Source organism: Jatropha curcas, chromosome 10 (assembly GCF_041381405.1).
Source record: "Jatropha curcas cultivar XTBG-Jc1 chromosome 10, XTBG_Jcur_1.0, whole genome shotgun sequence".
In the NCBI taxonomy this organism is placed as follows: domain Eukaryota; kingdom Viridiplantae; phylum Streptophyta; class Magnoliopsida; order Malpighiales; family Euphorbiaceae; genus Jatropha; species Jatropha curcas.
Window position 1 is genome coordinate 9,337,521 of NC_143160.1, and position 25,625 is coordinate 9,363,145.

General features: G+C 27.6%; 2 protein-coding genes across 2 annotated transcripts; both read right to left on the minus strand.

Moving 5' to 3' along the window:
* Positions 1-8,294: 8,294 nt before the first annotated feature.
* Positions 8,295-10,928, minus strand: LOC105636916 (LEAF RUST 10 DISEASE-RESISTANCE LOCUS RECEPTOR-LIKE PROTEIN KINASE-like 2.7). Its single transcript, XM_012220317.4, has 3 exons — positions 10,074-10,928; positions 9,678-9,737; positions 8,295-9,554 (listed from the first exon to the last, which is right to left on the minus strand). The coding sequence occupies exons 1-3, from the start codon at positions 10,786-10,788 to the stop codon at positions 8,437-8,439; spliced, it is 1,893 nt and encodes a 630-aa protein (XP_012075707.1). The 5' UTR covers positions 10,789-10,928; the 3' UTR covers positions 8,295-8,436.
* A 3,108-nt stretch (positions 10,929-14,036) lies between these two features.
* On the minus strand, positions 14,037-15,016 carry RHA2A (RING-H2 finger A2A). The gene has a single exon (XM_012220316.4). It carries the CDS (start codon positions 14,870-14,872, stop codon positions 14,366-14,368), a length of 507 nt encoding a protein of 168 aa, XP_012075706.1. The 5' UTR covers positions 14,873-15,016; the 3' UTR covers positions 14,037-14,365.
* Between the last annotated feature and the right edge of the window lie 10,609 nt (positions 15,017-25,625).

Consider the following 25,625-nt stretch of genomic DNA (forward strand, 5'->3'; position numbering starts at 1 on the left):
ATTGAGCTGTTGAGTATGAAATGATTGACCGTCTTTTACTATTTCAGGCCGGTGCTTGATGACGTGTCTTTCTGACTTCAAAATTTGTGCTTCATGATTTAATATTTTTTTTAACCATGCTCTATAATTAGAGTAAAAATGCAATAGTAATCTTAAAATTTCGTAGTTTTTATTAAGGCAGACAGAATCATAACTTGATATGTTATATTAAATTTTTTATTTTTTATTTGTTTAATTATTTAACACCATAACTATTTTTTTAAGAACTAATATAAAATATTTTTAAAAGTGATCGTCTAATTGAAATTCCTTAACATAAAACTTCTATATTACTACTTAAAAATAATATTAATATAACTTATAATTTGAAATAATATTTTAATATTAACTAATTAAAAATGAAAAGAAAAAGAAAAAAATTTATTATCGTATTTATTTGTTTTCAACTCTTTTGTACTGCTTGTTTCACAAGTAAAATGACGCATAAGCAGCATCATGATGACGTAAACACAGTGTTCCCGCATACTAATCAAAATCACAGGAACCATCATTTTAATTGACGGCTAAGATTTACTTCACACAGTATTGGTGAGTTGTGTGATTTCTTCATTATTGTCCCATCATTGAATGTGAAAATTACAAAAAAACATAAGTCAACTTTTAACGTATAAATCTCTTTTCTCCTTAGTGTATGGCAAATAATGGTGTCACGTCATTCTTGCGAACATTTGATCAAAGATAGATCAACGGCTGTACAATATCGCAAGAAGGCCCACCAAGTTATAAAAAGATTGATGTTGCATTTGCATGCACATTATCCGGTAATTATTTAAGGAAAATAAATCTGGTATATGTATATTTTCATTAACATACAATGCGGAGCTAAAAATATTTTTTAATGAGGTCATTTATTTAATTTAAATTTCATTAAATTAAAATTTTTAAATTTGTTTACTCAATACATACTTTTATAATTTTTTAATCAATTTAATCATATTTTATAAATATAAATATTTCTTTAAAAGTTGAGTAGCGGCAATTGACCCCATTATATACGCTATGGTATCACTCATGCTCGCATATCAAAGTATAGTTTAATGGTAAATATACGTATCCAAATCATGGAGGACAAATAGTTAGGGATGACCAATTTTGATTAAAAATCGAACTTAATTAATTCGATTGTTTTTTTCATTTAATCGTATTTTTATGGATTTGCTCGATTTTATACATAATTTAATTTTAGTTCACTATGCCAAAAAAAAAAAAAGTAAATTGAATCAAACTGATCAACCGCGTGAACTTATAAATAGTTAAAGGTAATAAGAAAATCTTAAGTTCAGCTCACATTATTCTTCAATTTAGGTGAACTTATTTATAAATATAGACGCATTGTTTTGTAAATACTTGCTATCGAATGAACAATTTTCAGACATTTCAAAATTTCTATAATTTTTAAAAATAGATTTATTAGCTCAAAAGAAAAGTTGTTTTTGAAAAGAAGTTAAATAGGATAGAAAAGAAAAGAAAATGTTTAAACAGAAACTCTCACCCGCTGACTTATGTTGTAAGCTTTATGGGAGTGGTTTGATCATGTAGAGGACAAATCCATGGTAAAGTGATTTGATTAGCTTCTTCCTCTTTCACACCTAAAAGTGTGTCCCCATTTCACAATTATTTCTTCAAAATCCAATGAATTGCATGCCCCACCCCATTTTGACAAAGTGTTACATTTTTACCTTTTTCTCTTTTTCTTTATTTTGCAATATCTTAACAACAAAAGTCTTTCTCAACCCATCATATATATAATTGAAAATTTGATAATAATAATAATAAATAACAACCACGGTAATAGTAATCATTTTAATTACATTATTATAAATTTTTTAAAATTTTGGGAGAAATCCAACTGGAATGAATCTCGAATATATAATAACGATCATGTTGAGATATATACTTCACACTCGTTATTATATCAATTTAAATTAGACTCATTAATTTTAATTCAATGATATTAGAATCATTTCTTGTTTCCAAAAATCTTATATTTAAATCCTAATTAAATCAATGCTCCGTTTGTTTTCATAAGAGAACTTACAGAAAAATATTTTCTACAATTTTTCATTTTTTGGGGCACTCAGGAAAATAAGTCAATAGAAAATATTTTTCTTGTCAAAGGAAAATAAAGTCATTTTTTAATGAAAACAATTTTTCATTTTCGAGAAAGTAAAATATTTTCTGAATATTGACAAATCTTATAAATCTATATTTTTTAATTTATTAATTATCATACTCACTACCACCAGTCACTATTTACCACCGATCACCACCAGCGGCTTTCATAATTTTTTTTTTTTGCATTCTTTTCATATTTAAAAATAAAATTTTTAAATTATAAAATTTCTATTATTATTAATATTTTTATGGTCTTATAAGATAAAAAATTTAATATTTTAAACTAATTTTCAATATTACAACCAAACAACGGAAATTATGTTATTTGAAAAATATTTTTCAAGAAAAATGTTTTCCATGAAAGTATTTTTCAGCAAGTTATTTTCCTGCAAATTATTTTATGGAAACAAACAGAGTGCAAATAAAAGAAAAAAGATTTCCAATTGAAAATGAAGAAAAATTAAATTGATGCAATAATTCTTGTAGTTATGGAATGCATTGATATAGCTAGGTGAGTAACTAACATATATATTATCAAAACCCTACTCCATAATAATGCTTAATAGTATTTTCTTTTTTTTATTTTTAAGTTTTCAAAATAAAAAAGAGTGAGCACTCAAAAACCAAGAAAAACAAAAGGCAACATACCCAATAAAGAAGATGTAATTAGATATCATACGATCACTTATCTCTCATATCATATTCATATCCCAACAAAAACAGAAACATTTAGCAATTAGTGGGGAACAACTTTTGAAAATTAAACTTAATTACTTGCATATATAGTCTAAAGTTGCATGCAATTGCAATCTAATTTTTTGTTGGGTTATTCATTTTCTATGGGATAAACACATGATAGCCACTTAACATCCATATTCTTTGTGTCCCACCAAAAAGAATAATTGCAAATCAAGCCAAATTAAGCAAGTCGACATTAAACACTCCATCTATATATATAGGTCCATTTTCTCATCAATTGTGTTTATTGAACATATAGCACACATAAGTCCCATCTCATCCTTTTTATCTTTAGCTCAACACTAATAGGATATGCTTTACATATTCTGTTCGGTAAAATTAGTTGTTTTAGTAGTGTTTAACTGTTAGTTGTTTGAGTAATTTTTTATAAAATGCTAAAAATTAAATGTTACATGAGCTTACTTTTATAAAATGTTACATGAGCTTACTTTTATAAAATGTTATCTTAATATCTAAAAACTAATTTAAATGCTATATTACCGAATACTTTAAAAAGTAATGCGTTTTGACTGGAAGCTAATTAAAAAGCTATTGTAGAATCCAGCGTAAATCCTTTTTCTGTATGATCTTAAGTGTGCATTTTCTTACATCCACTTGATGCATTCAAAATTAATTTTTAAATAATTTCAAATTCAAATTGATGACGAGGAGGAGCACTCAGCTTTATCAACTGAACTAATCCTATCAAATAAATTTCTTAAATAGTTGAGATCATATATAGTAATACGGATAAGTTTATATTAAAAATTAGTAACTTTTCTTTAAATGTTTAAAATAATAAATTTGGATAAGTTATTGAGTTTAAAATTAGTAACTTACAATTTAATGGTATTACAAAAGGATTTTGTGCAAGACGGAAAAATATTCAAGAAAGCATGCGTGCATGAGCTTTTCACAAAGGTTGTTTGTCAATGTCACGGTCAAGGTTGATCCTATATAAGCAAAATCCTATTAGCGGCCTTATGACTCCTAAAATTCTAATTAAGCTTTTGACTAATAATAATTAAGTTCAATTTGACATGAATTTGATCAAACATTAATAGGAAAAATCATGGCTCAACCTCAATGACGTAATTACATTTCCAAATAGGTGAATCAAACCAAACAATTTGGAATTGAAACTTGAAAGTCAACAATCAACCTACTTAACACCTAATACCACTCCCATGATTATAGGTTTAAACTTAAGACTTCCTACGTGTGAATATCATGTTAAAAAAAACGAAAAAGAAATAATTATTTTAATTTTTAATTATTTTTATTTATTGGGAGGTCGCAACGCTTAAAAAACATTATGGGTTACACAACAAGGACAATCCTCTCATTTATTCACCAAATTAGTGAAAACTGTTATAATCGAGAGGTCTCAAATTGAAAATCTTTCACTCTCTATAAAATTGAGAAGAATAACATTACCGCACTTGGTTGGCTTAATTATTGTTGTTTAATTAGTAACATCAACAAATTCATAGTCCCTTTGTTCTAAAATATAAGTCATTTTGAGGTGATTGTTTTGTTCTTAAATATAAGCCTTTTTTAGTATTTTAAACAGTAATATTTTTTTTTTCAATATTACCTTTATTTATATTAGATACAATATAATAATGTGAGAGATGATTAATAATGTGAGATAAAAGATAATTTGATGAAATTATTTTTATTTTTGTTATAATATAAGAGAATTATTTTTTTTAAAAATTTATAAGCAAAAAAACTTAAACGACTTATAGTTTGAGACACCAAAAGTATATGTTTACTTGAATAGTTGATTGCCCGTTAATCATATTCATAATTTTCTAGTATATACTACTTCTGTTCTATAATATTTGTCACGTCTCTTAAACAAACTATTAAATTTGTCTAAATTATAATAAATTATTGAGTAAATTGACCATATTATCTTTAATTTCATATTAATTCTCTAAAAAAATTATTAAAAATTAAAGTAATAATTATTGATCATATACAAAAAATAAATATGAAAAAAAATAATTTATTACTCGTTAAAACCAAAAAATAATTAATTTTTGAAAATAAATTATTTTTTAAACATGACGAATATTAAATTAATTTGTTTTTGAGCGAATTGTGTGCTTCAAATATCCGTGCACATCGTTCTAAGCAAAAACTAATTATCTAAAGCTGGCCATGAAAAATAGCCATCCCATCACCACATCTCTCAATAATAAGCTAATTAAAACTAAAAAGTTCAATTTTTTTTTTTCTTTTCTTGAGCTAAGTGATTCTCTTTTGTATAAATTTTGCACTCAACAAAGCCAAAGCCAAAGCCACGTTCACATACACAGACAAATAAACCCCATCAACGCCCACTTTTCCTTCTCCGTTTTTCAGAATAATATGAAAACTCCAACGCCCTTGAAAATCGAGTTAGTGGAGTTTTTTCCATTCCCCACAAACATGCCCTTAACCATCTTAGACCAACAATTTCAACATCACCTTTAATTTCTTTTTCCTTTTATAACATTAAACTAAAGAAAAACATCTAGTGTAAAAATATTACTTATGTGTCTTATAATTATTTTTTAAAAAAATTATAATTATATATTTATTCTCGTATTAAAAATTCAATTCCAACATCGTTTTAATTATTATATAAAAATAATAGAATTATTGAAAAATAAAATTATATTTAATATAAAATAAAATCCCACTTAAATTGAAGAAAAAGCTAATAATCTTGCCTTTATATATTGGCCCATCATGTCCCCTTATGCCCTATAGCTACTACTAACTACTATGAGCTAGTTTTTTCTCTTAGCAATACTTAGCTAAGAGCATTTAGTTTTTGCTTCACTTGGTTTGTATCATTGAAGATGATTAGCAGCCGCCGCCGTGGCTCCGCCAACTATGGCAGTGGTTACAAAGGAAGTGGTGGCACGCCAAAGGAGGGTGGTCTCTTTGTAAATATGGGTGAAAAGTGAAAAAAAAAACCAAAAAAAACAAAGCTTTGCAATTGCACTCTCCTGAGTTTCTTGCCTTGAAGGGTAGAATTGGGAGAGTGATATTATTGCATTGCGGGGAATTGAGGGTAGCGGTCCGATTTACCTTAACGTTAGGTGTTTTAATTTTCTTTTATTCCTTGTTTAACCTCACGTCTTTCTGCTTATTTACAGCTTTGCCCTTAGCTATTGGGTTGGTTTTTTTTTTTATTATTATTATTATCCTGTTCTGGCTTATGTTATAAAACATGGGATGTAAGAGATGCATACGAGGTAGCTTAAAATTAGGGTTAATGGTGAGTTCTTGATAGAAGGTTGAGTTTTGGGTTATGGAAAATGTTAGTTTGTAATGCTACCGGGCATGCATCGCTTACACCTATCCTTTTATTTCCTTTGTTATGATTTGAAGATCAAAGAAAATGACTTCTATTTCTCTTTTTCTTTTTCTTTTTCTATATGTCGAAAATTTTACCTATAGAGTATCAAAGTTCGATCTTTGAATTTATTATTATAAGGCAAATACTCGATTATTAAACTGATAATTCTTCTTCTTTTATGCATGCTTTTTGTTAATTTACATTAGCCAAAGCTAGGTAGAAGTTGATAGGATGCAGATTCCGCTTTGGATATCTCTTTATTTTTTCTCTTTTTTTTTTTTTTTTTTTTTTTTTAATTTTGTTCTCATCACTTTAATTGGTAAAAGATAGTGTATAAAAAGAATATGTGAGAATTGTCCTTTTCAACTTCAAAATTGGTGAGCTCTATGATACTTTAAATTTCAATGATTTTGAAAATTGTGGGTTAAAACTTAAAAGCAGAGAGATTGCATATGGCTAGCTTGGTTAATTAATGTTTTACTTAATTACTTAAACTAACTAATTTCGCAAAAGGTTGTTAAATTGTGAATGGACTCAATTTGATTTCACTTTGGTGCATTGGCATACTCTTAAATAATTAAGGTATGATTTTACAGAGTAATTGCAATATAGAATCTCACTAAGTAAGGTTAATGTGATAAAATAATATTACGAGTTACCTTTCTAGAACATGTACTATGTTTAATAAAATGTACTAAGCTTAATTCACTTCTGCAAATGAAGTTCAAGGAGAGGAAGGTTGCATGATTGCTGGCTGCCATTATCCTCCCTACTGAAACACAAACACACAGAGTCTCCATTTATTATTAGCTCATGATGACCAAATGATAGATGCAGTTAAGCATTGCAAAATTATTCAAGAAAAGTATTATTGCATTGTAATTATCTAAATTCCTTTGATTTAAAAAAATAATGCAATAATTGCTAAAAGAAAGGCATCTCCTTCTGGGAAATATAAATTAGGATTAGAAGGGTTTTCTTTGGATGAGAAAAAGAGAAAGAAAAGGGCTCATCTTTCTGCTATTTGCTAATATTTCTGTGTTTTTCAAATCTGTTTTTCTCTTTCTCTGGTCAGATTTTGCAACTTTGTGAAAGAAATATAGATAATAAATGCTAAAGGGCCCCTGTAAAAAAGTTAAAAAAAATTATAGGACCACAAGAATCTGCAGAATTTTCTACGAATATGCTTAATCTGCAGAAGTATAGACTATGGGTACACAGAATTGGCAACTGTAAATGCTAGTAAATAGTAGTAATTAATTTTAATGTAATGGTAGTTTTGTCATTACAACCTCATATAGATAAGGCTACTAAATTCTTATAATGCCTTGCCTTCTGCTAATCAAGGATCATACATAGTTTTACATGAAGAAAAAAGAACACCCACTAAATCAAGAAATCTAAGATGAATGAAAAACCAAAATCTTCAGAATGACGAGAACTGCCACTTTTGCCTGCAAATGAAGGACATTCTTTATACAGACTTTTATCCTATGATTACCTAAAGTATTTATTTCAAATATATAACTTTATCTTAATATTAATCTGAGTCAAGCTCAAGAATGAAGATTTAAAGCTTGATCAAACTCGAGTTGAATTTTAAGCCTTTGAGTTCCAGTTCTCCAGTGGAGCCAAGAGTACTATAACATTACCGTCTCAGGCTCAAACATAACAAAAAATCTGGCGAATCAATAAAGATTGCCTGGTCTGTGCTGGAGATCAAAATTGCACAGTTCATGGAAGACAACCATTGTGGCAATTCAGGAATACTTGGTAAAAAAGCAATGGGAGTACAATTATAAACACAGGATACTAGACGCAGCATAAAATGGATATGTATATGTAAACAGCCTATTGTATCAGCAAAATAAGGCAATTTGCATTGACATTACAGAATTGAGCAAAAACACAGAAACATTTGTTGCTGATAAGCAACGGACATTTACTTTAACAGTGAATTCTGAAAACTTCACGGACAATACTATTTAAGCAGTAACATACAGGAAATTGCAGGCGGAGCTAAAGGATGTGGACCTTTTCCATTTCAGAAATCTGTAGGAGAAAAGCCCTCATTAAGTCGAATATTATATAACTATTATTTCTCGTTTCCCAACTTTCCTTTTACTTTTCCTTCTCATTATGTTTTCTGTTAAGCATCTGTCATTCTACAAGCTTTGTTCCACTGTCTCAGATATTAGCAGTTCTGTTGAAGAATCGGATTGAGCTTCTTCTGTAGCAATATAATCAGGGTAAGCCAAAGGATTACGAGGCAATTGCAGATCATCGACTCTTCCTTGTAACATTTCCACCACCTTGGTCATTAATGGACGATCTGATGCATTCTTTTGAATGCACCACAACCCAACTATACATAATTTTTTTGCTATTGCAGCCTCAACTTTACTAACATTCTCTAGCTCTAAATCTCCTCCCTCATTTATATGGTCATAAACCCATGAAGGAAAATAGTCTTTGCCTGAACTGTCCGCATCTCCTTTCACATCAATGTTCCTTTTTCCTCGAACCATTTCCAACAATAACATCCCAAAACTATAAACATCTGATTTGCAAGAAACAGCTCTAACGTTCTTGGAAATCAATTCAGGAGCAATATATCCTATAGTTCCTCTTGTAGTACTAACTGACACAAAATCATACTCTTTTGGGTAAAATTTTGCCAGACCAAAATCCGAAACTTTGGGGATGAAATTTTGGTCAAGCAGGACATTATGAGGCTTGATATCAAAATGAAGAATACATACATCACATCCAATATGTAAGTGCTCGATCCCTCGAGCAGTCCCTAAAGCAATTTCAAGGAGTCTCTCCCAACTTAATGGCAGAAGTTCCATTTCTCTTGAAAATATATATTTATCAAGAGATTTATTAGCCATATACTCGAAAAGAAGGATGCGATGAGATCCCTCAGAACAAAATCCCACTAACCGTACTACATTGACATGATGAATTTTACCAATTGTTGAGACTTCATTAATGAAGTCCTCATCACTGAACTTAGAGCTACCAAGGATTTTAACAGCAACTAAACCATTTCGAATTTGTCCTTTGTACACTGTCCCAAAGCAACCTTGGCCTAATTTATCTTTGAAATTACTTGTTATTGCAACAACATCGGAGTAGGAGTACCTTTTGGGCACAAGGGATTGTTGATTGGGTAGAAATTTCTCCTTGTCATCTTCTGTCTTCTTTGTTCTATATTTGTGGATTAGGAATGCCACTATAACTATTGGAGCGAGAATGAATCTTGCAATTAGATTTATTGCTGAAACAGGAAAAAGAAAAAAAAGAGAGAGAGAGAGAGAGAGAGAAATTTATTAATTTTGATACAAAATGCTCAACTGTAACTGTTGAAGCAAGTATGGTAGCTCAAATTTGGAAATTTTACCTAACAGAATGTCCCAAATGACGCCAACGATGAATCCAACCAAAATGGGCACATTAAAGTCTGCACAAGCACAGAAGCAATGAAGAATTAAGCCTAATATGGTACCACTGGAACAATTCAAGAAACGAAAGCAGGAAACTTATTTCAGTTCTTAATTTTTATTGTCCTACACTAAAAATTTTTGCATCTTGGAAGACAGGTTTGCTGAAACAAGGAAAAATAAATTCTTCTGATTTTCCATTGCAATAGAAACCTGTTTAATAATAGGATTCTCTTTGCAACTCAGAAAAACAAAAACCAAAAACCAAATACAACAACCATATCAATCAGCCTAAATCAATAAACGAAATATCCACACCATTAGAGCAGCAAATGAAGAAAGATAAACAAACTAACCTGAAAAATGGCATTCATAGATATTTGAGGTACCCAATGAGCTCAAAGAGCAAGAACCACCAGAAACAATGCAATCCCGGCACTCAACAGACCATTCAAGGTCAAACCCTAAAGCCATCAATTTCAAGATACTTTCATAGGAAGGGTACAAAACATTCTGGTAAATTGTAGGTACCCTTGAAATGAAAGAACAAGATCCTTGAAGATCAGATATTATATATTTATCATAACTAACATAAACATTAGACCCATTTCTACTCGAGCAAGGAACTTCCCTGTAGCCTTGATCATTAATTTCACTAGAACAATTAACAAAACTAGTGAAAGTACTGGACACCAATCCTCTATAACGCCTATCTCCCCTTACTTCATCTACCGAAATTGACATGTAAGGGAGGCTACAGCTACCATTTGCTAAATTAATATCAACTAAGCGAATTCTAAGCCTATCATAAGAAATTTGGTAAACAAGATACTTTCCTAAATGAAACTCCAAAATGGGTTTGTTGTCCTCGCAAGAGATTTCATAATCAGAATCGCCACAGAAGGTTGGATCAGTGGTTAGGCGAAATGGGTAACTGATGTTCTTGAGATACCCACAAGAAGAAGAGCATTTTTCTTGGAGGTTTCTTGATTCAACTTTACATTTGAATAGAAAGATTAATAGAGAAAACAGAAGAAGATGTGAGATTGCTGAAGATTCTTGAGTTTTCATGCTTTTTTATGGATGCAGATAGCTATGGACAAGAAATTTAGAGAAGAAGATTGTACTTCATCAATACAGAAAAGAAGGAATTGGATTCTTGGTGAATTAGCGGATTTAATTAGTGTTTGCGGTCTGGTGTAACAAGTGAACTCGTTAGTCGTAGTATGAACTTTAATAGAAATTTTTAGTATAAATTATTTTATTGTATGAACGGACAAAAGCCCACGCCTAATGACCAAGACCGAGACCAAGACCATGAGTCCATATGCCATGTAATATTTTGGTTAGAGTTGAGCATATTTTAGTTAAATCAACAAACTCAAATCAGTATGATTCAGATTTAATTTTCATTTCATATGATTTGATTTCAGTTTTTATAGAAAAAATTTAAATTTTTGTGTTAGATTTGTCATAAAACCCAAAAGACAAGCTTTGAACCATAAAAAAAAGGCTAAAAACCAATAAAACCGATCAAAATGAACCAATTCGATTCGATTTTTATATACTATTTGGTTTTGGTTGCTTTTGGCATGTCAAACCTGTTGCCATTGTGAATTTTTGCTTGCTAGCTCTCTTTCATCATTCCTCTTCACAAGAAATGGTTTAGATGTTTAGTAGAACTATAAAATTATTGCACTTGCTGTTTTGGTTTATAATTTTATGGAATATTAGTTAAATATTTTTTGTTTTCCGTTGTATTTATTTTTGGTAAGTATTGATATTTTGACCAGAGCCTTAGAGGGGTGGCTTGTAGCTAGAGAAAAGACAAGATTTAGCCACCCAAATTTGCTAGTTTTGGCAAAGATATTTGCAACCATGCCATTTTTAAGCAGACTTCCAAATTACACTCCTAAATCTGAAGCTTTTTAAAGGATCTGCCTTAGCCATTTGACTATGTGTTCAGTCGCATCAACATTCACACGTTCTATTCTATATAACACATCAACTGCAGTTTACATTAGAGATAAATATTTAAAATTCAATGTCTATAAATAAACATTCAATCGCATCAACACTCACACATTCTATTCCATACGACACATCAGTGATAATTCACTATCCCCATTAATATGGGAGATGCTATAATATGACTGCAAGTTTATGGTGGAAATTGTATTTAACAATTTGGACAACTAGGATTGAAAAAGAGAGCAAGACAGGCCTCTTTCTGCTGGGTCCCCAATCACAATCACATTTATTATCATGAAAATCCAAACACAAAACGATTCAATTCAAGTTGGAATCCAGCCCATCAAATTGCCGTACTGCTTCTTCAGATGTTTGGGCCCATTAGCCACCCAATTTATCAATTTGTACCCGAAAATATCCAAAGTACACATTAGAAATTGTATAACTAAAACTAATAATATAATAATAAACTATAATCTTTTCATAATTATCATTTTTAATCAATAATTTATTTCCATATGAATTTGTTTAAACAAAATAAACTAGCTTTTTATCATACTTATGGATTAAGATTTTTCTAAAATACTTTATTTGTATTTATATGTTTATTTTCTCCATCTATTCAAATGTATTGAGAACCATTATTCAGCATTTGGCTTCCAATGACTTATTAATATTATTTAACTTTGCATAATTAAAAATTTTAATTATTAATTAGTAAATAACTTTCTAATATTTGATTATCAATTGACTATGAATAATTATAGTGACTAATTTAACATACGCCTTAAAATATAAACATTGTTGTCTCTAAAATTGATTTAACATTGATTTTGAATATAACAAGGTTTAATAGTATTAGTTATAATAATTTATCATCACACTAAATAGAATATTAATTATAGACATCAATTCATAAGTTATGTTCAATTCAAACAATTTTGGATTTTAATGGATTTTTAACGGTTGAATCCCGTCTTTACCGTTTATATTTTTTAATCAAAATCAAATCAAATCAAATCAAATTAGCGATTGATTTGCAATTTAACGAGTAGAATTCTGAAAACGCACATGGCTATTTAATTGGCTTGAAATAATAGAATTTTTTTTTTCTTTTCTTTATCCACATTTTCTTGGTTCCTTCTGTTTCTTGTTGTTTTCCGGCCTCGAGCGAATCTTTGAAAGAAATGCAATTTATTATCGCGGTCCCCATACGTAAATCATCTCTCTGAAAACGGGAATTTCACTTGCCTAATGTAGTAATTACCGATTAATATTTGGAAAAGTTTCATTTTGCTGCTTGAATTTGAGCCAAAGGTTCAAAATGCCCATTTTTTAATTTTTTTTGGCAAAAAACACCTCAACTTAGTGAAAATGGTTCGGAAGCCCTTGTATCACACTAGAGTTATTCGTGCAGCACACGTGGTCAAAGAAAAAATTTTAATTTTAATTTTTTTGTTAATTCTTAACAGTCATTGAATAAAAATAGAAAAATATCTTAAAAGCTAAAATCCCCAGTTTGTTACTGAAATTACTTTTCTGGGAGAAATATATTTTCCATAAATACATTTACAAAAAATTATTTTTAGAAAGATATAATTTAAATGTATTTAGTATACAAAATAAATTTTTGATAAATAAATTGCTCTTAAATTATGTATTTAGATAAAAGGATAAATTGATAAATTCATTACAATTAAAAAAATGCAATTTTTTTAATTATATCTAAAGAATTTACTTTTTTACATGAGATAAGCATATGATCTACTTTCCTAGTCACTTATCCTAACCGCACATCATCTACAGATCAATAAGTTAAAAAGAAGGGAAAAGTTACTAATTGGTCCTTATAGTTTGTTGAAATCGATTACTTAGTTTATTGCTTTTTTTAAAAATATTATTTAGTCATGTAGTTTGCAACTATTACATTAATAAGTCCTTTCATCTAAACTTTAAACTTTCATCCATTAAATGAGTAACGAAAAAATAAAAGTACCCTTATTTTAAAATCAGCCTTTTTTTTTTTGAATTTTTTTTAATTTTGATGCAATTTTTTTGTGATTATGAATTTTAGAGAGAGATTTGTAATAAGATTTGACCTATATTTATTTTTTATGATTTTCATATAAGATAGGGAAAGAAACAACATATTAAAATTAAGAATATTTTAGTTTTTCAGTAATCATTTAATAGATAATAGAAAAAAGTAGAAATTTTTGGATGAAATGACTTATTCGTCCAGTGATTTCAAAAGATAGGATATATATTCAATTTCAGCAAAACCACATAGACTAAATAGTAATTTTACCCAAGTAATAATCATTTTCAGAATTAATTGTGAGACTATATCCAAAAATCCTGCTAAGCACCAGATCAGATATATTGTAGCTCTAACTCGCAAGTTACTAAAATTTACAGCAGATATATATTATAGCCCTAAAATTTACAGCGGTACAAAAAAAAAAAAAAAAAAGGGGCAAAAGCAAAAAGAACCTGAAGGGCGCTCAAAAGAAAAGAGAAAATAAAGAAATTTAAAAAAAACAAGTGGCAAAAATTTTTAAATGAAAATGAAGAGGAGAAATCCATTTTCAAAAATAATAATAGTAATAAAAAATCCCTCCGCCACCGCCACCACCACCACCGTCCTCAGCAGTCAGCACCGCATCAGGCAAAAGCATCACCTCATAGAGAACCAATCCACTACATCGCCACCAACGCGCCTCCGCGTGAAATCGACGCGCTCATCGGAAACAAGAGGCGATCGGCAAAGAGGGCAGTTGAAATTAAGATGATCAAGCCACCCATCAAAGCAGTCTTTGTGAAACACGTGACAGCAATCAAGTTTTCTGACCTGGTCACCATCTCTTAGCGTGCACAAGCACACTACACAAACCGATCCTCCTTTATTCGTTAAATCATCACCGCCACAACAGTACCTGTAAGAGAAAACGCGATTAAGGTTGACCTGCTCGGAGAAGAGGATGAGACCGGCGAGACCAGAGCCCATTGAGGACAAAAAGCCATCGTCGACGGCGCGAGAAGGGTTGAATCTAGAAAAACCGACAGAGTGAAAGAGACTGAAAAAGAAACAACGAAGATGATCGACGCATTTGGCGATGAGTGCTAACAACAACAAGGGGATGGAATCAGATGAGACGTCGTTTAGATGGTTCTGTAACCCCATCGTCTTTCTTATCCTCCTCCCTTGTATATGGACTACGGTTCTTTATGTATCTTTTCATACAAAGAGATGTTTCTGTGTAAATGTATATTTATAAGGAGACTGGAGAGAGAGAGAGAGAGAGAGAGGGAGGGGCACATCTGGTGTTTTTCGTATTTTGGTATTGAAGAGGGGGCATATATTGGGTCTCATCAAATGCCATGTGTGGTGGGCCCTATAGGAAATTGTCTTTTTTATTCGTCTCAACTATTTTATTTATTGCAAGAATAGGTTAGGGGTTAGGATTAGTTTAATTAAATCGAACCAAATCGAATAAGCTAGATTTCGGCTATTCAAATATATTTTTATAAAATTTGAATGTGCAGAAATCAAAATGATTTGGTTATTTGAAATCAATTAGTTAAGTTGGACTTAAGAATAAATTTAATTAATTACATATGATAATTTAATCAATATCAAAAATTAAATTATTTTCTATATCTAATCTGATTAATATTGAATTTTTAAAACATCTATCTAAATTTAGTCCAAATAAATTGATTTGGTTTAATTTTCTAAAAAACCGAATATTACTTGCACCTAATTATAGGATTGATTTGATAACTCATTGTGAAAGATGTTAGCACTTGGTGATTAGCTATTATCGATATATGTTAATTGGCCAATCTTCGTTGCTTCATAAAATTCAAAATGATTACATATTTATTTTAATTTATTTTTAGTTTTTTTTTAATTGGTTTCAATTGGGAAGCCGACAGCAGCCTCTCTTTTCTGAAATGCTTTTAATGCAACTAAACTTTAACTTATTTATTATTTTTTAAACATATCAAACATTATATTACTAGACTTTATGACATTTGAATATGCAATTTTATATATATATATATATATATATATATATATATATATATATATATATATATATATATATATATATATATATTCCATTCTATCCGAATTTATATCAAGCTTGAATTTACTTTTTAAAATAGCTCCAACTTAGCTTATTTCAACTCAAACATAGAGTTTATTAGCAAAATTAACTGTTTTAGACTGTATTTCGCATCCGCTTCTTAAGTAGTTAGTTAAAATGTTAAATATTATTTTTATATTGTTAGATAATATAGCGTTTGGATTAATTTTTAGAGGTTAAGGTAGCATTTTATGAAAAGTTAACTCATATAACGTTTAGCTTTTAGCGTTTCATGAAAAACTACTAAAACAGCTAATAGCTACTAAACCAGCTAATTTTGCTGAACAGATCTCTTAATAGTTGTTAGAGCGTTTAACTGTTAGCTATTTGAGCAACTTTATATAAAATGCAAAAATTAAAATTAACTTTTATAAAACTTTACCTTAACCTTTAAAATTTAATTCAAACGTTATGTTATCGAACACTATAAAAAAGAATAATTAAGGTTAGTCAAAATTTTAAAATTACTTAAAAAGTTATTGTAAAATGTTAAAGATGACTGTGAGGCTTAAAATTTTTAAATTTTTAATTATAACTTCAAATTAAGTTTAAATAAATTATTTTTAATTAAATTAAAATATTAAGAAAATACATTAATATTTGAGTCAAGCCCCAAGTTTAGAATTTTTCACTAGATTGAATTTAGACAAAAAAAAAAAATCAGATTCATGTAATTAAATCGAATGAAACTATTTAGACAAATTATTGTTTTTTCTGTTTTTTAAGAAGAGGACAAATTACTCGAATTAGAAATGTAAACATCATCCAGACGTGTAAAAAATGTAAATGTGCCAATTTACATTACATGGAAATCAAATCATCATCTTCTTCTTCCTCTAAATGTCACTGCCAAAGAAAAGGAAATGAAAGACAAAAAGACAAAAAGAACAAAAGTATAAAATGAGAGAGAGAGAACAAGATCCACCGTTTGATCAATCTCAATCACCTGCAGCCAACAAATTAATAGTTACTAGTTGTAGAATTTATTGTGTTGGAGCACAATTGGTCAAATACCAATATCAGTATAAAAATAATTAGACGGCACTGGTAATACAGTCGAGATAATGATAGTTATAAAATAAAAAATAATATAAAATCTAACAATTAATTACGTGCAAGTTTGAATATGAGTCATCATTTACTGTTTAATGAGCTCTTAATAATTGATTTGTAGTAGCAATAAACTTGATGATACATAATAAAATTAATTTTTAATTGTTAAAATTATAAATAAATTACTGAAAATTGAGATTTTTCAGTGTTAATTCTTTTTTTTCTTTTTTTTTTTTTGTGTTCGTGGACAACTATTTTTACTCGTACAATTTGAGTTAACGAACACAGAGAATTCACAGCTATTTTACTAAACAATTTGTCGGAAAATCTCAAATATGTTTAAATTAGAAAGATAAAATAAAATAAAATTTAGTACCTTATTTGAAAATAATAAAAAATTTAAAATTTATTATATGCGTGTTATTTACTCATGCCCGTCCATTTCTACGTGTCAGCATACGTAGGTAATCAATTAATTGATACTGATTTCTCCCCTGTCATGTATGCTTATCTTCAACTGATTGTTACTTTTTTGTTGATTAGTAAATTAATTTTGTAATTTCTGCCCAACTTTATCTAGATTAGGGTTTCAAAATATTACTAAATTTTAAAATTGATGATAGAATTAAAAAATGATTTTCTTTTTTGTTTTTTTTTTTTGAAGATAAAATTCACGATTTCTCTTTTTGTATTTGAGCCATAAAAAAATTGATTTTCACTCATGGGGGAGGCCTGGTTGCTAGAATCTCAAGGGAAACTGGATTCAGAAAGTTGAAGAAAATTAAATTTCTGAGAATGTAGCCGTTATTCCTATATATAGTACTTTCCTGAAATTCTATTTTGCTAGAAAAGTAACGTTTCGGAGGAAAATTGGATTCCGGTGATTAAACACCAATTATATATTCAAAGGAAAAAAAACAGTAAAATGTCATTCTTTTAACAATCAATCCTATGATTTGATTAAATAGTTAATTAGCATTGGAGGCTAAAATTGATATAAGGTGTGTTTAGTAAAATTAGTTATTTTGGTGTTGTTAATTATTTTATTAGCGTTTATCTGTTAGCTATTTTAGTAATTTTTTATAAAACGCTAAAAGCTAAACGATACATGAGTTTACTTTTTACAAAATGCTACTTTAATCTCTAAAAGCTAGTTCAAACGCTATGTTATCAATACTATAAAAATTAGCATTTAGCATTTTGACCAGTTAAAATACTAAAAGCTATTTAAAACTGTTGTCAAACATTGCCACTAAGGTTTTTGAGAGATCCATTAGATCTCTGAAATTACAATTTTATTATAAATAAATACATTAAACTATACGATGAGTTTCTAAAAATTATATCCATTAATTTCGAAGTACGAAATTTTTATTAAAAATTATAAACTAATGGACATTGATGAGTCTCTCAAAAATTTTGGAATGCCACGTGAATAAAATTCTAAATTTCAAGAGTAATTTTATATTTATCAAATTCATAATAATTAAATGTTAAGTAATGAAACATTTTAATCATGCACTATATATCTTGTTTTAATAAAAGAAGAAATAAGGGAATTAAAAGGGACCACAACCATGTGGTGAGAAGTAGTAAGAGGGTGATGTTAAAGAAGAAGAATCCATTTTCTTCTTGTTAGAGCAACTCTCAATGTCATTAGGGACCACAACCTTCTTAGTCCTCTTTTCTTTGGTTCAATGCTTAGGGCATATCCCATTTAGGGCATTCTTTTTTTTTTTTTTTTTTTAATTTTTAGGGCGAGATAATAATAATCGATAAGACCGACTAAATCAAGTTAAATGGATTTATTTGCATCATTTTAGATTTTATTCAACTTTTCTTTGATTTTTGAGATTTTTAAATCAAATTGATTTAATAAAAAATAAGTTATAATTGAAAAATTGAATGGAATTGAAGTGATTTAATTTTCTAATTTTAATTATATCCGTCATATTAAAATTCAAATAAGATTGTAGCATTTCAATGTGTGCACTTCGAAATTAAAAATAAGTTGTAATTTTTAAAAATAACAACACATATACTCATAAAAATTCAAATTTTGAATGATATTTTTGTATTACAATAATACAAAGTTTTGTTAAGATGACGTATCATTTCAAACATACATCTTACTATTACCACCAAGCCAAAATTAAAAAAAAAAAAAAGTTATTGAGACATAGGCTTGAGTACTTCTTACTTATGTGAAGAGTAAGAGGTTTCAGATTTGATACTTTTCGGCTATAATACTTTCAGTCCGTTGCTACTTTCAATAAATAAAAAAAAATATAAAAAATATTGTTTTTTTTTATTTAAACATATCTATATTTATTGTCCATTTAATTTCAAAAGAAACCAAACATACTACCATAAACACATATATAATTGAATTCTTATAATATAATCACATGATGCTCACTGAAATTAATTGGAGAACTGAATAAAAATAATTGGAGAACACACATAGAATATAGATTGAACCTTTTAGAAAAGGCATATATATATATATATATATATATATATATATATATATATATATAATGCTGACAATTTTATTAATATATTCCGTGACAATTAACTTCCAAATTTTTTGTAAACCCACTTGGTATTTTTATTATTAAACTTATAAAAAGCCCATGTTTCTTCTCTCTTGGAGATGCTACATTGTAGGTGGTAATGAATATAAAATCCCCAGGGCTCATGCTACACACAATATAGAAAACTAAAAAGCAAAAAATGAAGAAAAAAAAACCATAACTTTAATTATTATTTCTTTTCCTGATTTTGATATGGGCCTACTTATCTTCTCTTTTTTTTTTTTTAATGCTTGCATGAGATATTCAGTTTAATGTCTGTTTTGACGATCCACAAATCTAATTAATTTCCGCTCGCTTACGAATGCAAAGGAGCTTGTTTGGGAGGGGTTTGCATTGCAAAGAATTAAATTCATGACCTAAGTCATGATGATCAATCCCACATATGTTTTTTGCCACTAAACTACCCTATTTGAGTTCTTATCCATCCTCTTTATTTAGACTTTATCCAAAAAAAAAAAATAAAAAATCATAAGGTCTGTTTAATTGGAATATTAAGTTTGCCCTTATTATTCGGTTTAATTAAAATTCTTGAATAGTGTGTAGTGTGGGCTTAAACACTATTAATGTATAATAAGTTGTTTTTAAAGTTTTATTTATTATTGTATTAGCCATAATTTAAAGTAAAAAATTTTACACCATAGTAATTAATTATTGATAACTCACCTATCAGATAGTAATGTGAAAGAAGCTTAATTAAAAAGCAAAACAACAAGATCTAATGATCGATATTGGAGATAATATTAATTAATTAATTAAAATACAGTTTGGTTCTCTTAATCAGTTTGGAGTTAATAAATAATTGTCATCGTAATGTTCAACAAGCAGATGCGATTTAGGTAAAAGAAGGTTTGGGCGGTGGGGATTAAGACACGGGCAAACTCTGACCGAGAGAGATTTTGCTTGATCTCCGTTCACTAATTATTATTATTTAATTATAATTATTAATATTTGTATTACTAGCATTTAGCAAGTGGCTAAACACAATAATAAGACTTGCAGGAATCGATCTCCACCGTCCACTAAGATATCCGTATCCACCGTCCACACTTGAAATGGTTAATTAGTCTTATTATTATTATTATAAAAATCGAACGTACCCAACTGGTGATTGAGGTAATTAATAGTACATGCAGCAGCTAACTTTTAAGATATTATATATTTGCTTCGTTCTATAATATTTATTACATTTGAAAAATAATTTATTTTAAAATATTTATTATATTTGTGATTTCAATTAGTAATAAATATTTTTTATATGTTTATCATTTTTATATGATCAATAATTATTATTTTAATTTAATAATTTTTTCAAATAATTAGTATTAAATTAAAAATAATATAGTCATTTACTTAATAATTTATTGTGACTTAGACAAATTTAATGATTTTTTTAAGAGACGTGAAATTTCAAATGTGGCAAATATTTAGAAACGGAAGTAGTATAAATCTCAATCAACTTTCATCAGATGTATTTTTTAGCTTTTTATTACAAGCTGGGCTAGTTTATTCGTATTAATAATATATTTAGACTCTCTTAATCGTATAAAAATAATACTCTCTCCGCTCCACTTTAATAGTAACAAATGTGCATTTTATTTTGTTCCAATATAAGTATTTATTTTGGATTTTGAGGGTGTGTATTAATTTTTTTTCCAATTTTATCATATTTATTAGGTGTTTTGTAGCAAAATTAATAGGGAGTTTTTAATTTTAAGAATGACAATTTAGACATTCTATACTGTATTTGTAGAAAATCAATGTATTTTAATCATTTTTTTATTTTTTGTAAAAAAATAAATGTTGCTACTAAAGTGCAACGGAGTGAGTAATTAATAAAATTATTTTTTTAAATTAATATTTTTATATAATCATTTTATTTATAATTATTAAGTACTATTATGAAATTTTAATTATATTTTTTTATTCATATAATAAAATTTAAAATAAAAATATATATATATATATATATAACATAATTATACGTTAACAATCATTTTAGATTTCAACAGCAACAATATTGGAATTTTACTAAACAACCAATAATCAGTAGTTACCATATGCTACTACCTACCAATTATACTCTAAGAGATAGATAAATATCAACTTGGAAGGAAATAATTTTATTAGTTATTATTTTTATAAAATTTATATCGTTTAAATTTAATATAAATACAAATCAGATTGCAACCAATAAAAAAAAAAAAATTCAATCATCCATGATATAAATACACCTATATAACAATTGATTTTGACTTCTATCAATTTTACTAAACTCATTAGGCTATCTGCCGAGAGTTAGTTGCATGAGATGGTTAAACCAAATGTTCCCATGAAAGCTTCAACTTTTAAAATTTTAAATATTTAAATTAATCTTTTTTATTTAAGATTTTTGCATTTTTATTTTTTAATAATACAATTTTGAAGCAAAGCCAATCCATATATGTACCAAAGTTGAAATAAAGAGAAACTTCAATGGCGTTCTTTTTGTTCAGTATTCTATTTTTCTTTTTTTAGAAAATTTTAAATTTTTTTAATTGGCCAATTTAACTTATTTTTAATTAATGATACCTTTTGAATCTAATATATAGATAACTATATATAGATAATTATAGATTTACAAATATTCAATTTTTTTCTTATCCATATCTATAAACCTATATATATATATATATATTCAAACGTACAACTAGATTTTCACGAGTTCTTCATATTTTGATTTGACGACGAGATACTTACTCTGTTTTATATTTTGCTTTTGCAACTCAATATTTTATTATCTTCTGCTTTTGCATTTTAATATTTTTATTTTCATGAGTTCTTTATTTTATTATCTTCTGCTTTTACAATTTAATATTTTTAATTTATTATTATTTGTTGCTTTTTCGATTTTGATTTCATTCATTGATCATAAATCTTGGTCCTCATAATTTGGTTATCTCGAGACATCAAGACAAGAAGAAAGGAGACAATTAAAGTTGCTCAAGATAAAGTCATGTATAGTATAAAAACTTACAGTAAACAATCAACAAACATTAAGGCAATGAGGAAAACGAAGATAAAGAAGACAATAAACTTAGTAGTTGCATCTTTACGCAATTTATTTTAATATATATTCCTGCACTGTATAATCATTTTTTATATCAAATATATATATATATATATATATATATATATATGTTAATTAAAATTTAATTCTCCATTTATTTATTTTTTTAATTGATAAATGCAAGTGAACAGTACAGGAGAATCTCTATTATTTAAAATCAATTTTGAGTATCTAAATATCTTTAATAAGGAAATTTACCAAGTCTTTCTCAAATCATCTTTGGCAAATTTCAATATATGGTACTTCTTTCACTATGGGGTTATTTTTATAAAGAAATTAGATTACAATATTATAGATTTATGATATTATATTATTACTGGTGAACCCCAGGGGAGTTACTTAAAAGGGGTGAACAAACTATGTCATCCTTTTATTATAAATCATTTTGAATCATTATTAATTATTTCAAGTACAGATTTTTAATTATTCTGCCTAATAATTTGATAATGCATAATAGTTTATCAAAAATAATAATATCATCAATTATAATAATTACTCAAATAGTATTTAAATACCACGCATGGAGCGCGGGTTTCGACTACTTAAGTAATAATGCAAAAACTAATTTTTTACTCCTACTCCAAAAGCAAATTACAAATATATCAAAGATACTAAGAGTTTCTTCGGAAAAAAAAAAAAAAAAGTTAATTTGGCTGGCAAGAAATTTTATTGTCTATATTTTTGTATTGTACTGACAAGTGAATTTACTTTTTTTTTTATTTCTAATTACTACCTCTGTCTTAAAAAAACTATTAAATTTGTTTAAGTTACAATAAATTATTGAGTAAATTAAATATATTACTCTTTATTTAATGCTAATTCTCTAAAAAAATCATTAAATTGAAATAATAATTATTGGTTACATATAAAAGTTAAACATGGAAAAAACGCATTTATTACTCCTTGAAACCATAATTGTGATAAGTATTTTAGAACAAACTATTTTTTCAAATGTCATACGTATTAGATCTAAAAATTTTATTTTTAATTATGAATCACTCAATTTTAATTTGAATAATTTTTTTAATTAATCAATAAATGAATTTTACATAATATAAAGTTCAATTCATAACACCACTAGTCAAAATCAAGAACAAATGAGAGTGAGGTAGACATTAATATTAAGAAGTTTCTTGAAGAATAAGCAAGTGTCCATGCAGTTAATTAACCTCTGCTTGGATTTAAGTCCGTCAATGCTCCTGATCATAATTTCTATATAAATTGAAGATTTGCCCGATCTATATAGAAGGGCATTTTTATAGATTCGAAGTGAAAAGCAGGAACTATATATGTCCGCTAATCAGTCCTAAACCTATACACCACTCCACTATAAAAAAAAAAAAAAAAGATAAAAAAAAGGAAGTCTAAAAGGAAAAGCTAACTCTCAATGTAGAAAGGAAAAAGATAATGCAATGAACAAATAATTAAATTAAAGAGTGGTCCAATTCCTTTCTCTCTCACATGGCATTTGTCACAATCTTTAATTGTGTTGGATGTGAAGAAACCAATAATACAAGGTAACAAATTGTCTATAAGTTCTTAGAAGAGTCCAGATAGATTTTGACTGATTAAAATGGGTAATAGTGAAACTGATAATGACATAAAGGTCTTTTTTTTTTATATTATCATTATTGTTAATTATTGGGCTCAAAGAAAAATTAATTGATTAATTAATAAATTATGAGGATAACCACAAGTTTAAATCATTTAAAATTTTTTTGATTTAGTCTAGAAGATTCTTAGATAATTAGGTATTTGAGACATAGACATAACCAAAATTAAATTTTAAATTGAAATTGAATCAAACTAATCGAAGATAAAATCAAACCGTAATTAATTATAATTAAAAGACATGTTCGGTAAAATTAATTATTTGAGTAGCTTTTTATGCAAAGCTAAACATTAAACGTTACTTGTTTTAACCTTTATAAAATACTAGATTAACTTTTAACTAGTTTAAATGCTATGTTATTGAACACTATAAAAATAATGTTTAACGTCTAGCTAAGAAAAGCCATTTTAAAAGCTGTTGTCGAAACCTACCCATATGTTTATTAAATGGTTTTAATTTCTCATATATTTAATTAAATGGTGTATTATTTATTAAATAAACTCATTTAGTTCTTCTAATATCATTACTTGATTATTATTTTATTATTTTTTATTATACAATAAAATAAAATAAAATAAAAAAATCTAATTTCAACATTAAACTGAAACCGAATTAAAATCGGTAATTCAGGAACAAATAGTGATATCTATTAAAATACTTAATCGGTATTTTATACAATAAAATAAAAATACCGTTCACTGTACCTCCTGTGAGAACTATTATTATTTTTTCTTTAAAAAACACTCATTAGTTAGTACCTAAAAGGTGAGTTTTAAAATTAATGTCGTTCGTTTGGATATTAGAAAGGAAATAAAAAAGAATTACTTTTACTATTTCTCAAAAAAAAAAAAAAGAATTATTTTTACTGTACAATTGATTTGATATTTTTGAGTACACAAAATAAAAGAAACAAAGTTAACAAGTAAAATTGAAAATAATAATAATAATAATAACAACAACGTTGATGATTAATAACTTATAATGGAGTAATTAGATTTTGTTAGTTGTTGTGTTAATATATTAAACGGGTAATTTATTTATTTATTTTTTATATCATGAATATTAGAATTTATAACTGAATTTTATATCTCAAATTAATTCATACATAACAAGAAATCAAACATACTGATGCTTCCATATGTTATTCTTCTTTTTCTTATTTGGATACATTACACATGCAATACATTTTTTTTATTAGAAATGAGCTAATTATTGATAAGTTTTAATGAGAATTTGAAAGCATGGAGTCATAATATTGATTGCTTCAATAATTTCTGTGTGTTTGGTTTATCTGTGAGTATTGCTTTGTGTTGTGATGTTTGAGTATGAAAAGTACAGAGATGTAATTGACAGGTTCATGCATTTAGACATTAGAGTCTCAATTCTAAACCCGTGGGACAAGCCTCTTCGTATTA

Coding starts and splice junctions, on each gene's coding strand:
- LOC105636916 (XM_012220317.4), bottom strand. CDS start 10,788: ATGAAAACTCAAGAATCTTCAGCAATCTCACATCTTCTTCTGTTTTCT. Junction 9,738..10,073: donor CTATGAATGCCATTTTTCAG/GTTAGTTTGTTT, acceptor GTGCTTGTGCAG/ACTTTAATGTGCCCATTTTG. Junction 9,555..9,677: donor CATTTGGGACATTCTGTTAG/GTAAAATTTCCA, acceptor TTCCTGTTTCAG/CAATAAATCTAATTGCAAGA.
- RHA2A (XM_012220316.4), bottom strand. CDS start 14,872: ATGGGGTTACAGAACCATCTAAACGACGTCTCATCTGATTCCATCCCC.